The following is a 15,223-nucleotide window of genomic DNA, read 5'->3' on the forward strand; positions in this document are numbered from 1 at the left end:
CAACCCTACTAACCCAACTTGGGGTGTCAGAGTTCAGGCAGCCTCTGTAAGAAAGTTTCTAAGTTCTTCCCATGTGCACAGAGGATTCCTGCAGGTGCTCTAGTTTTCTCCCATAGTCCAAAGATGTACCGGTTAGTAGGTTAATTGATCATTGTAAATTGTCCTAGGCTAGAGATGAAACAGTGAGTTGCTGGGCAGCACGGCTCGGTGGGCCTGGGACCTGTTCCGCACTGTATCTCTAAATAAAATTTTAAAAAATAAATAAAACCTCAACTCCTATAGGTCATGATCTAAGCTTTGCATTAATACTTCTACAAAATGCTTTGTGAACCTTTGTTACATTAAAGCAGCCATAAATGGATTTTATTGTACTTGTAAGAACACTTTTACTTTTGCTAATTAACTTTTTTTGTTGTGAGAGCAATCATAGTGAAGTAAGAACATAACTCAAAGGCATGAGTAAGTAGATAAAACTATGAATAAACTTGGTAGAATAAGAATGACTGGAAACAGAGCTGTATCTCTTCTGTTTGAAAGGTGTGAACAATGAGGTGAACCACTCCAATAATTATTCACAAGCACATCAGTAATAAGCAGTAGAAACTGAAAGACTTTTCACAAAGTACGCCCAAAGTTTAAACATACTTAACCAGATTTCCTTTTAAACTAACTTCTAACAAATATGTCAAGACGAAGTTGGTACTACCGTCCACCTTCCACTCAGTCAACTAGTCTACTCTACAAGGGGTACTGATGGCAAACTTGTAATCATTTGGAAAGCAACTCGTATACAGTGCTGGAGGAAGAAGGGTCTCAGCCTGAAGAGTCAACTGTTTATTCATTCTCATAGATGCTGCCTGACCTGCTGAGTTCATTAAACATTTTGTGTGCTTTGCACCTACAGAATTTGTCGTGTTTATAATAATTTGTTTCATGGCTGTTCCTTGTTTGGTTACTATGCCCTCTTATAATATTTATAAGTGCTGAAACAAAAAAGCAGTACAAGGTACAAGAAAGTTTGAATACAATAAAGAAAGAAAATTGTTTGAAAAGAATTACAATTGGACAATTAGAGAAAACCAAATTAAAATTTTTGCTGAGCTGAAGATAGGGAAGAAAGAGAAAGAAAGATCCCAGAACATCTCATGCAAGCCAACAAAGTCCCCAGTGGCCAATTCTACATTCAGAACATTAAAGATGTTTTCAATTCTCACACGCCAAGACAATTGTTTTCAACTTTGCTACTTGTAGATACTTAGAAGCTGACGTCAACACTAATTTAACAAGGGACGATGATACACATGTACAACAAGCTTGATCCCCCTGCATCTGCCTTATCAGTGATCTTTCTTCATTTCAGTAATAATCTGCCATTAAATTCTTCTAAACAAAGTTTTCTCATAATTTCTCCACATTAAACTCTCTGGAATTCTCCACTCTCAAGGGAGATCACTCAATGTGTTTAAGGCGGAGATAGATATTTGAAAGATTGGGGAATTGTGGGATTTGGAGAACTGGTACAGAAGAGGAGTTGAGGCCAGTATAGTACAAGAGTGAGATATGCCAACTAGTGGAATGGTGCCACAGCAACTTGGCACTCAACGTCAGTAAGATGAAAGAGCTGATTGTGGATTTCAGGAAGGTGGATAAGACGAAGGAACACATACCAATCTTCATAGAGGGATCAGAAGTGGAGAGAGTGAGCAGCTTCAAGTTCCTGGGTGTCAAGATCTCTGAGGATCTAACCTGGTCCCAACATATCGATGCAGTTATAAAGGAGGCAAGACGGCTATACTTTATTAGGAGTTTGAAGAGATTTGGCATGTCAACAAATACACTGAAAACGTCTATAGTTGTACCGTGGAGAGCATTTTGACAGGCTGCATCACTGTCTGGCATGGAGGGGCTACTGCACAGGACTGAAAGAGGCTGCAGGAGGTTGTAAATCTAGTCAGCTCCATTGTGGGTACTAGCCTACAAAGTACCCAGGATATCTTTAGGGAGTGGTGTCTCAGAAAGGTGGTATCCATTATTAAGGACCTCCAGCACCCAGGGCAAGCTCTTTTCTCACTGTTACCATCAGGTAGGAGATACAGAAGCCTAAAGGCACACACTCAGCGATTCAGGAACAGCTTCTTCCCCTCTGCCATCCAATTCCTAAATGGACATTGAATCTTTGGGCACTACCTCACTTTTTTAAAACCTATTCAATATACATAATTGATTTACTTATTTATTTTATTTATTATTTTTTTTCTCTCTGCTAGCTTATATATTGCATTGAACTGCCATTGCTAAGTTAACAAATTTCACGTTGCATGCTGGTGATAATAAACCTGATCTGATTCTGATCCATGATCATATTGAATGAACGACCAAGTGTGAGCGGCCTGCTCCTCCTCCTATATTTTTGTGTATCTACCAAGTATTTGCCGACTCTCTCCTTTCGTATTTGCCTTGCTCTATTCTCGCTGCTGCTCAAGATGGAGGTACAGGTCCACACTACCAGGTTCAGGAACAGTCATCACCATTCAACCATCAGGCTCTTGATCCAGAGTGGATAACTTCACTCAATTTCACTCAACCCAATACTAAACTGTTTCCATAACCTATAGACTCACTTTCATGGACTTACATTCATATTTACTGCTTACTTATAGTCACCTTGTGTACAGACACTCCTGTGCCTCGTGTCACTTTACGGACATACAATCTGTATACACAAGCTATCTTATATATTAATATTTATTATGCTTTTTATTATTGTGTTCTTTATCTTATTGTGTTTTGTTTTTGTGCTACGTTGGATCCAGAGTAACAATTATTTCATTTTCTTTTACGCTTATGTACTAGAGATGACATTAAACAATCTTGAACCTTATTATTATTATTTTATTGGCTTCTTTTTTCTCTTTGTATTTGCAGTTTGTTGTCTTTTGTGCATTGGCTGTTTGACCATCTTGTGTGTGATTTTCATTGATTCTATTATGTTTCTTTGTATTTACTGTGTACGCCCACAAGAAGATGACTCTCGGGGTTGTAAATGGTGACATATATGTACTTTGATAATAAATTTAGTTTGAACTTTGAATTGACTCAACCTTTATGCATTCATCTGCAGAGTCCTATTATCCCTATTGCCTTCCTACCTATTCTTACAACACTTAGTTCTTCATTAATCCCCACCGAAGAATGACTTTTTGATTCCTGATGATACGTTGGAAGCTGTAACTACACTTCCCTCTTTGAAATATGGTTCAAAATTATGGTCAGAGAGTAATGGCAGTTAAGAAAATAAACACAGTTTTTTCTTTAGAAAGAAAAATGGAAAGCTACGTAGGAGAGAAAGGTTGGACTGATATTGGAGAAGGTTGCTGCATCAACACAACATCGTGCGCTCTAGTGTTCTATGTTCTATGCTCTGTTACTATCTCCAACCTAGCTTGATAATTAACTTACTGTGGTGAACAATACTACAGGATACTACAGTGTTACTGCATTTAGTTCAGTTAGTGCAGCTATTTCACAGCTCTAAGACTCTGGGTTTGATCCTGTAACTGTCTATGTGAAATTTGCTTATTCTCTATGACTATATTGGTTGCCTTTGGCTGCTCTGGCTTCCTCCCGCCAGTTTTGCTAGTTGGTAGGTGAAGTGGCCACTTTGTGATGGGTGCCTGAAGAATTTGGGGGTTGGGGTGAGGTGGTGTGTTAATGGATGTGAAACAGAGAACAGCTTATAGGTGAATGAGATTGCTTTAAGAGCTGGCATAGACTTGTTGAGCTAATGGCCTCTTTTATAAGAGAAATATGAGAACTTGAAGGCCCAATTAATAACCTACTTATTCAATAAACTAAATTTCCTTTTACAACACAGAATTATGGTAAACAGAAGTGATCTCAATTAAAGTAACTTCCTTCCAATAAGGAATCTAGACAGCAAATTACAAACTATTTATACAATATTAGTAGCTTGCATGTCCACAAAAAGTCAACAAAATTAGTAGAGTTTGAAGGACAGACCTTATTTTTGTCATCTTTTAAATTACAATGGATGTTTGTCAGTATATTGCTGCTCAACTCCCTTCAACAACAGTTACCCTGAAATTGTTATCATAATTGCAAATTTTAACCTGATTACTTGGAAGATGCACTGACCTGTTGCAAATGTCACATTGCACACATTTTGCAAACTGCTCAAAATATTTACAGAGAGTGTTTCAGGAACCTCTGCAGAATTTGGACTCTCAGCTGGTAGAGTTTGACTTTAGTGACATTCCCTTTCTGCATCTGTTATAAGCCACTGAACGAAGCCCAATTTTAAGAAGAAGGCAGTTTACAAGCAACCTGCTCCAAAGCCTCAACCTCCTGCCAGAAGGATTGGTCACTTCTGCAAATCTTGCCCTCACACTATACTGTACATGGGGCAAATGAAGGAGGAAGTACTTAAATTCTAGTCTGAACTTCCTTCTGAAGCTATCAATAAAATTTATTTCAAGTATGCAATGTGGGAAAGTGGTTACATTACTGTATATTTAATCTTTGCGGTGCGTCCACCACTCAGTTGGCTGGTCGCACTTGCAACCCAGCTTGTTGTGCTTGTAGTCCAATCACCTCACTGCATCTGCACCAGTAATGGCTCATTGCTCCCTAATTGGTCAATGTTCCCACTGTTTCCCCAGCATCACATTACTGTTCAACTATTTATCCATTTGAATTTACTCCTTATAGTTATTATTATTCTTTCTTTCTTTTTGTATTTGCACAGTTTGGCATTTTCTACAATCTGGTTCAATGTCTAGTTGGGCGGTTGTTTGTTGATTTTCTTATGGTTATTATTCTGTAGATTTATTGAGTATGCCCTCAAGAAAATGAATCCCGGACAAGAGAAAATATGCAGATGCTGGAAATCCAAAGCAATACACACAAAGTGCTAGAGGAACTCAGCAGGCCAAGCAGCATCTATGGAAAAGAGTACAGTCAACATTTCGGGCTGAGAATCTTAGGAGTGTATATGGTGACACACATGTACTTGGAAAATAAATATACTTTGAACTTTGAACATTCTTCATTAAGTTGGAGAGTGTCATGATATATTCTGAAACTACAGTCCTGAAACTAAATAAAGAAGTGACTCTGTGATCAGTTCAGAATGCAAAAAAAGAGGACCATGGGATTAAGAGGAAAATAGACTATTACAGTAATCATGTAATCAATAATAATTATAAACAATTCTTTAGATGTGCAAGGAGAAAAAGATTGACAAAGACAAATTGAGATCTCTTACAGGCAGAAATAGAACTTATAATAGGGAACAAAATTTGCAAACTAATTGAATGCATACTCTGGGTCTAACTTCACAAAGGAGGAACTCAAATAAATAAACTCATAAATTTTAGGGAATCTAGAGTCTAGTAAGAGAGAGGTAATGAAAGAAGTCAATATTAGTAACAAAATGGAGTTTGTTAAATTAAAAAAATTTCAGGTTAATAAACCCCCACAGCCCAATGGCTTGCATCTCAGAATACATCAGCAAGTGATCCTAAAACCAAAGGCAGAATATTGGAAAGCAGTGACAGGGATCAATCAAAATCATCATGAAATTATGATTTATATTATACTTGGCAAATTTACTGGAATTTTGAGGATATGACTAAGTAGGTTCAGAGAACATACCAATGTGGTTATTTAAAGCTTCTGAAGGGTTTTGATAAGACTATAAGTGATTAACATGCAGATTTAAAACATATGGGATTAGTGCTAACGTACACAAATTCATGGTTATCCACATACTTAGTATCTACGTATCTGTGCAGGGTTCACCATCTATTACAGGAATTTGGTAAACATCATGATCCACCAGATCCCTCTTCTGTGGTGTCCGTTGACTCCTATTTGCCATGAAATGGAGTGCATTTGATGTCATGTTTTGACAAACTGAAACAATGAACCTGAAACTTGCGTGGAGAGTTAGTGTACTGTCATGGATAGAGAGATGGGTGGCAAACAGGAAAGAAAGAAGAGCAATAAGCAGGTTCTTTTCCAAGCAGCAGGCGATGGCCTGTTACACAGTACAAGGTTCAGTGCCTGCATTCTAGCTGTTTACAGTGATTTAGTCAAGCAAGTTAACTGTAATATTTTAACTCTGTAGAAGCGTGAGCTATGAGGAGGATGCAGAGAGGTTCCTAAATGATTTGGGCTGGTTGAGTGAATGAACAAATGGATGGTAGATAATGTGGATAAGGTAATCATCTTCGATGGTCAAAATAGGATGATGGATTATGATCTGAGCAGCAAGCAATTAGGGGTAAGTACAGTGGCAGTTGGCAGTCCTCGTGCACCAGCCAATAGAATTAAACATGCAGGTGAGGCAGGCAGATTGTTTATCAGCCTTCACAGCAAAAGGATTTGAGGATAAGAGCAAAGATTCTTGATTGGTCAGGACATGAAGGGATACAGAGAGAAGGCATGAGATTGGATCTGAGAGGAATATTGATAATAAATTTACTTTGAACTTTAAATCAAACCTAGCTTCTTAATTTCCTCCACATGACCAAAGTCCCTCATCTCTGAAACCATTACAGTAAGTTCTTTCTGCAATTTTTCAAGCACTTTGACATCCTTCCTGAAAATATGATGGCTAAACTGACCATGCATCTCCAACTCATGTTACAGCTTTACAATACTCTAGATCTATCAATAAAAACAAGAAACCTGTACACCATTCAGTAGGCTGTTGAATTTATCTTCCTGCTGTCAAACATTTCCAGTTTCCCCACCCCTGCTATTTAATTCTCAATAAAACTCTCTCATTTTATTATACTGCCACTCTATATTTCCCAACCCAGATGTTTATAGCAAAGTATGAAGTAATACATCTCCTGCCAGGTCTGACTGTTTTCTGTACCCTGATCTCTACTAGTCATTTACTAGTTAATTACTTCTGCCTGCAATTTCTACAATGCATTGATCCATGTAGCAACCAATTTCTGTATATGCCTGCAGGTTAAAGTTACTGAGGGAAAGGGGTACTGGAGCTAGATATGCAGGTGAGTGTCTGGGGAAATGGGATAGCTGTGGGTGAGTGGGAGCAGAGATAGTAGGATGGGAGTAATTTATCAGAGCTGGTGTGCTGAGGCAGAAAACGCTAAGTGTAGGGACTTAACTAATGATTTAGGAATGTTTCACACTTAACCATAAGTCTTTTAGAGATTAAAAGTACATACTCCTGGCAGTGCTTGACAAAAGACACTATTCCTCCCTTCCACTATCCACCCCTAGATGCACTTCCCCTGTAATGCCCCAAAAGGTGTGTTACACAGCATATCTCATCATATCATGTCAAAAGCATGATAGAATGGCAAGGGTTGAGTGCCTAATCAAATTTCACAAAATATATTGTGCATTCAAATTTTTGATCTAGTCACTTTCCATAGTATATGTGAAATGAAGGATGTATTGAAAATCTAAGGTCTTTAATATCAATAGACCTTAATTCTTCAAATGTAACCTGGGTAATACTGCGATGTAATCCTGATCAGTATAATAAAGCAGTGTCCAGCAGTAATTTCTGCTTTCTGTTCCTTGGTAAGTTTTGTATCTACATTCTTCCTGATTCTTTAAAGCTGAGTTTCAATTTTGGTTAAACATCTTTGTGCTTAGTCAAATAACACTAAAATAGGTAGTGTTTTAGACAGTGAAGGCAGGTTATCAGGAATTACAGAGGGATTCTGTCTCACTGAGTAAGAAGGCCAAAGAATGACAAAAGGAGTTTAATTTGTTTAACGTGATGTGTTGCATTTTTAAAAGACAATTCAAGGTAGGACTTTCTCAATGAGAAAGAGGGCCCTCTAAGAACAGAGGGGCCTTGGAATACAAGTAGATGGTTTACTGAAAGTGGTATAGGTAAACAGGGTGGAGAAGGCAGCCATTGACACATTTGTCTTCAACAATTAGGTTTTGAGTACAGAAGATGGGATGTCATGTTGCATTTGTGCAAGGTGATGGAGAGGCTACATTTGGACCATTGTGCTCAGTCTTGGTCACCCCATTAGAGGAAAGATACCATTGAGCCAGAAAGATACAGAGGAGATTTATGAGGATGTTGCTGGGAATAAGGGACTGAGATGTGGAGCGAGATTGAGCAGGCTGGGATTTTTTCATTGCAGCATGGGAGAATGAAAGGTGATCTTAGGGGTGCATCTTTTTAACCAGGGTTGTAGAAATTGAAAACTAGAGAACATAGGTTTAGAGTGAGAGGAGAGAGATTTAATAGGAACCCAGCAGTCAAATTTTTCACCCAGAGGGATGGAATCAGCTGCCAGAGGAAGTGCTTGAGGCAGATATATTAACAACTTTTTAAAAGCACTTTGAAGAAGAGGGATACAGATGGAACCCAGGCCAACAGGACTAGCTTGGATGGGAATATTCATCAAAATGGAACATTTGGACCAAGGAATCTAATCCAGTGCTTTATGACACCATGGAAGTCCATATACACACTACATACTAGACTATCCTCAATTCCCCACCTTCATCCAAGAGCACAAGTCAAGCATAAATTGTACTTAACAAATTCTGACTTGAATTAATGAAGCATATAGGAGGAAGATTGAGCCAGTGAGCCAGTCCTCATCAGAGGATCAGCGGTGGAGGGGGTCAACAACTTTAAATTCCTTGGTGTTATTATTTCGGAAGACATGCCATGGGCCCAGCATGTAAGTGCAATTATGAAGAAAGCACAGCAGTACCTCTGCTTCCTTAGGAGTTTGCGAAAATTCGACATGTCATCTAAAACTTTGACAAACTTCTATAAATGTGTAGTGGAGAGTATACTGACTGGCTGCATCACAGCCTGGTATGGAAACACCAATGCCCTTGTATGGAAAATCACACAAAAGTTAGTGGATACGGTCCAGTCCATCGTGGGTAAAGCCCTCCCAACCATTGAGCACAGTGTTGGTGCAGGAAAGCGGCATCCATCATCAGGGACCTCATCCACTCAGGAAGAACCTCTCCTCTCACTGCTGCCATTAGGAAGAAGGTACAGGAGTCTCAGGACTTACAGCACCAGGTTCAGAAATAGTTAGTAACCCTCAACCATCAGGTTCTTGAACTAGAGGGGATAACTTTACTCAATTTCACTCCCCCCAACAGTGGATTTTCAAGGACTTTCAAGTTGGTGCAGTCTTTCATTGATTATGGTTATTATTCTAATATGGCTTTATTGAAAAAGCCCGCATGAAAATCAGAATCAGAATCAGGTTTATTATCACCGGCATGTGATGTGAAATGTGTTAACTTAGCAGCAGCAGTTCAATGCAATACATAGTCTAGAAGAAAAATATAACAATAATAAGTAAATCAATTACAGTATACATATATTGAATAGATTAAAAATAGTGCAAAAAACAAAAATAATATATTTAAAAAGTGAGGTCGTGTCCAAGGGTTCAATGTCCATTCAGGAATCGGATGGCAGAGGGGAAGAAGCTGTTCCTGAATCATTGAGTGTGGGCCTTCAGGCTTCTGTACCTCCTACCTGATGGTAACAGTGAGAAAAGGGCATGCCCTGGGTGCTGGAGGTCACCACCTGAGATTCTACCAACAATATTTGTATCGTCAGCAAATTTATAGATGGTATTTGTGCTATACCTAGCCACACAGTCATGGGTACAGAGAAAGTAGAGCAGCGGGCTAAGCACACACCCCTGAGGTGCACCAGTGTTGTCTTGGGTTGCATATGGTAATATATACTTTCATAATAAATTTACTTTGAACCTTGAGGCTAGATTTACTAAATGGCATGTAACTTTGTCTAGCATTGTTTCTCCTTCAGGTAGCATGAAACCGGCACTAGATGATAGTTTACTGAATTCGCAGCCATGCTCTTGAATACCATGAGGGGTAACAATTGCAATCTGTTTGAGCGAGATTATGGATTAACTGTAACCTGTGGATCTGAATTCCAGCAAGAAATGAGAAAATTGGGAATGGGAATGTAAGACCTCAACATCCACATACTCACCTTTATTCCATACCCCATGGTATTCTTCTCAACAAGAAGCTATCAATCTCAGGCTTCAAGCAGCAGGTCAAAGATCAATTAGGTCAGCATAAAAACCTAATGATTTAGATTATCTTTACTTGTGGGTCAAAAATCCACATGTAGTTTAATTCACCTTTTATAACCCCAGGAATGACTTAAATCTTCTGCAATTAATAAGCTACTTTCAACTCGGTCTTTATGCGGCTTTCCGACCTACAGAGACAGCGGCTATATTTCATTAGGAGTTTGAGAATATTTGGCATGTCACCAAAGACACTCACAAATTTCTACAGGTGTATCGTGGAGAGCATTCTGACTGGCTGCATCGCCGTCTGTATGGGGGGTGGGTGTGACTACTGTACAGGATTGAAATAAGCTGCAGAGAGTTGTAAACTTAGTCAACTCCATCATGGGCACTGGCATCTGTAGTATTCAGGACATTTTCAATCCTCAAAAAGGTGGTGTCCATCATTAAGGATCCCCACCATGCAGGACATGCCCTCTTCTCATTGTTACCATCAGGGAGAAGGTCGAGGAGCCTGAAGACACGTACTGAATGATTCAGAAACAGCTTGTTTCCCTCTGCAATCCAATTTCTGAATGGACATTGAACCCATGAACACCACCTCACTACTTTTTTTTAATTTTTATTTTTGCACAACTTATTTAATTTAACTTTTTAATATATACATATACTTACAGTAATTTGCAGTTTTATTTTCTCTACTATCAGGTAATGCATTGCACTGTTGCGGCAAAGTTAACAAATCTGTCATATGGTGGTGATGTTAAATCTGATTCTGATTCTGATCCTGACCCAAAACATCAACAATTCCTTTGCTCCCATAGATGATGCTTGACTCACTGAGATCTAGCAGGGTTCAAACAATATAATTACCCTTTTCTTACGGTTTGCATATCATAACTGTCTTCTAATTACACTTTATCTTGGCAGGAGTTTATTTGTATTTTGGTTTAAACTAACATTAGTTCAAAGGGTAAAACAGATTAAGGACAAGCCAAAAGCCTGGCTCTGAATTCTGTTGTCTGTTTGTTTTCAAAATAAATTTCTCAGAATCTTAATGATGAAGTAAGTAAATAAATGGAATAAAGCAAAATTCTTATTTTATTAACCAGATGTTTCCATTGATCCTCCAAGAGAGCCACAGCCTTGTCATGGTTTGAAGGCTTGCGTGCCTCAGTGAACCGGAGCGCTATGCTGGCTGGAGTCAGGGCTTTGGCTCTAGGTGGGGTCATCTGTACCAAGCAGGTGGTCCACCAGTCCTCCAGGTCTGGGGGTTCATCTCAGGGCTAACAACATTGACAAGTAAAGCAAAATTGTTTCAGAAACAGCAATGAAGAATCCTTCTACATCTGAGTATGAATGTATTCCTGAGTCTCCACCCAGGACTTGCATGACTGACAGTAGTGAAAACCGAGAGGAAGATACTGACACGATGAAGGAAGCCCTGAACACCGCCAGAGATAGAGGACCTTCATTGCTGCCCTAAACACCAGCAGCTTAACAGGTGGGTGCAGTTTCCATTGATGGGAATTTTTATTTGAGTTTTAGCTAATCCTACTAAATCATTTTAGCACTAAACTGAATAGATACAACACTACCATTCAACAATGTACAAATGGGTAGTTTATGTGTAGTTCTAATGTACAATTCTTGCAAAACTTTCCTTATGTAACTAGCTTATATCTGCATCTCAGTGATGGCAACCTTGCCACCAAATCAAAAGATTGTAGGGTTAAGATTTCAGCTCTCAGTCCAGGCCAAGAGCTCAGCCCAGCACAGAGATGTGATGCCGAACAATGTTGTTGTTACACTACAAATCCTCCCATGTGGATACAAAATCCTACATGATGATAGCTCAATGAGCTGTGAGTTCTTCACTGTGGCTACACAATATTTATCCCTAAAAGGAAATATGAAAAAATTAAGTGTTTATTAGTATACAACACAAACTATCACAACTCTCTCAAGAAATGTTTCAAGAAATATTTCAGTGGCTGCAGAGTGTTTTGATACGTCTGAAGAATAGAAAAGGCAGTGTATAAACACTGAGCTCTCTCCTATGCATTTCAGGGTACATTTATCACATTGTCTGTCATCATTCAAAACAAGGTGTAACCAATTCAGAATAGTAATTAGTGACAGACAATAACTGCTGGTCAATAACAGTAACGTTCACATCCCAACTCTGAAACCCCAAGTCCAGGTCAACAATATATCGATTATAGAAGGATCCTCTATTCATAGAGAACTCCAAATAAAGTAAAAACAACATTTAGTAAAAATGCTGGGTTTGAGATAAAACCAGAAAATTATTATTCCCAATTTACTGAGATCAGTAGAGATTTTTCTTTTAAATTTTGTTTTCTTGTTTTCAAATTTAAGAAAATATTTTGTTGTCAGAAACAGCAATACATCTTTCCTCATCATACAGCACAGAAATTGGGAGGCGTCATCCCAATTTCTCCATACCAAGCAAGATGCCTACCCGAGCAAGCCCAGTGCACACCTTTGGACTTAATTCCTCCAAACCTTACCTATCCCAGCATTTGTCAAAATGACTTTTACACTTCTAACACTGGTATACTCACCATCCACTTCCCTCTAAAATTTAAATACTTCCCCCTCACCTTAAACCTATGACCTTTAGTCTAAGACTCCCTACCCTGGGAAGAGTACTATATCTAGCTTATCTATACCCCTCAAGATTTTATAAACCTCTGTAAGGTCATCCCTCAGTCTCTTTCACTCTAGGGAAAAAAGTCCCAGCCTGTCAAATCTCTTCTTGTTGCTCAACCCCTCCTGTCCTGGCAACATTCCTCTTAATCTTTTCTGACTTAATTTCATCCTTTTTTCTTTTTTTATTTTGTATTTGCAAAGTTTGTTGTCTTTTGCACATTGGTTGTTTGTCCTGTTGGGTGTAGTCATTCATTGATTCTATCATGGTTCTTGGATTTTCTGTGTCTGTCCTCAAGAAAATGAATGAAATAGGATGTATATGGTGACATATATGTACTTTAATAATACATTTACTTTGAACATTGAACTACAAGTCGACCCTCTCTGAAATACTGTGCACATTCTGCTTTATGACAGAAAAATAAGAACAATGCATTTGATATTTTAATAACATCTGTAAAAAGTTTTCACACAACTAGGAAATTTTAAAAAATAGTCAATTCAAAAATGCAACTTCAGATAGGGACCAATATATTGTGTATAAATGTATATTCATATATAAATTAAAATACATTCTTGTTCCTTTTAACAATCTCTGGAATGTACTCAATTCAAAATACAAATTAAGTTGTAACATTTCCATGTTCCATTTATCTAGCATTCATTCTTTATGTGGTGTGTTGTATGACGTGGGCGATCATGGTCTTTTGACCATGATTGGTCTTGTCAATTTTTTCTACAGAAGTGGTTTACCATTGATTTCTTCTGGGCAGTGTCTCTACAAGGCAAGTGACCCCAGCCATTATCAATGCTCTTCAGAGATTGCCTGGCGTTAGTGGTCACATAACCAGGACTTGTGATCTGCACCAGCTACTCATACTACCATCCACCACCTACTCCTATGGCTTTACATGACCCTGAATGGGGGCCTAAGCAGGTGCTACACCTTGCCCAAGGGTGACCTGCCGGCTAGCGGAGGGACGGAGCGCCTTACACCTCCTTTGGTAGAGACTATCTCCACCCTGTCACCCTTGCATTGCGTAATTCAAATAGCAGCGAATTTCAGGATTGAAATATAGGAACGTGTGTGAAATTGAACCAAGTTAAACTTCTGTTGTGGAGATTATTGCACACAGATGTGCATTATGATCTCCACAGCAGCTCCTGCACCAGAGAAGACACACACACACACACACACACACACACACACACACACACACACACACACACACACACACACACACACACACACACACACACACACACACACACACACACACACACACACACACACACACACACACTTCTCACCTGCCGGGGCTTTCTCAGAGACCTGTCTCTGAGTTCCAGTTTCAGGCTCTGCCGGCGATGTAACCCTGCCGGCTGGATCCCGCCTGTCGTCCGGCGGCTGAGAAGGTTTCTGCAGTCTGACGTGAAGAGTAGAAACGTAATTCATTGCTTTCGCTCTCTCTCTCTCTAGTTCACAATTCAATCATCTTTTTCCCCATCCAGTTCAACCTCTTCTAAGATACGTTTCAAACACTGTCTTGTCAGAACTCATTCCCGCAAATGAAGCCGATCAATATTTTAATATTCCGCCTCCACTACGGGAAACGCAATGCTTCTCTGTATCTGATCTTGTGTATTTACAAGTGCCGAAGCTCGGTTTTTATTCGCAGCTCTGGCCAGGCTCCAGGACAGTCCTCACGATCTTGAAAAGACAGACGTGTGATCGCACAGTGAACAACACATCCGATCGGGAAACTCCTCCAACATGGATCTCTGTCAAAATCTAACGTATGCGTGACCCATGCTTTTAAAGACAAAGGTCAGACCAGTTTCTGCCAGTAATCCGATTAAATAGCAATTTGTGTGCGATAAAAACCTTTCAGCATTGTAACAAGCTACTGGCTGTGTTCAAACCGACCGTTCTCTATGAATGGCTGATTTGTACATCGGGAACAGTGTACACGTGAGGCCCCAATAACTGAAATGCAGGAAAGAAACTTATAAATGCAGAACAATGCAGAAGTACCCAATGATGGGACATATTTTTCATTCGGATATTTATTTGTTACTCTTCACGTTTCATAGTCATTTGGTCAACTAACTCTGATGCAAGCCTCCACAAAACCGAACCTGTCCCCCTCCCAAAGTGATAGCACCACCACCCAGTAAGCATTGAGTACCATTGATGAGATCATTTGTCATTCATGATCCTAATGTGGTGGGGAGGGCAGAAGGTTCTCCAAGGCAGCCCACTCATTACACTCCCCTAGCTTCCATCTGCCACAGAGATGGTGGATCTGGTTCTCCAACATGTATTTAACCTCCAGGACTTCCCTCCTTACATTATGTCAGACTGGAGTCCACAGTTCATCTCCTGCTTCTGGCGAGACCTCTGCTCCCTCCTCCTCACTTCAGCGCGTTTGTCCTCTGGCTATCATACACAGACCAATGGACAGTCGGAAAGAGCC

The 15,223-nt window shown here is 39.4% G+C and overlaps 1 protein-coding gene across 1 annotated transcript in view; it reads right to left on the minus strand.

Annotated features, from left to right (window-relative positions):
• Window positions 1-14,904, minus strand: part of LOC132384545 (myosin light chain kinase, smooth muscle-like) — a 74,537-nt gene extending 59,633 nt beyond the window's left edge. The window contains exon 1 of the mRNA XM_059955711.1: window positions 14,058-14,904. Within this exon, the coding sequence (XP_059811694.1) occupies window positions 14,058-14,202 (145 nt within the window). The 5' untranslated portion in view covers window positions 14,203-14,904. The remainder of the gene's footprint in view (window positions 1-14,057) is intronic.
• Between the last annotated feature and the right edge of the window lie 319 nt (window positions 14,905-15,223).

The sequence above is a fragment of the Hypanus sabinus genome, chromosome X1 (genome assembly GCF_030144855.1).
Source record: "Hypanus sabinus isolate sHypSab1 chromosome X1, sHypSab1.hap1, whole genome shotgun sequence".
Lineage (NCBI taxonomy): Eukaryota > Metazoa > Chordata > Chondrichthyes > Myliobatiformes > Dasyatidae > Hypanus > Hypanus sabinus.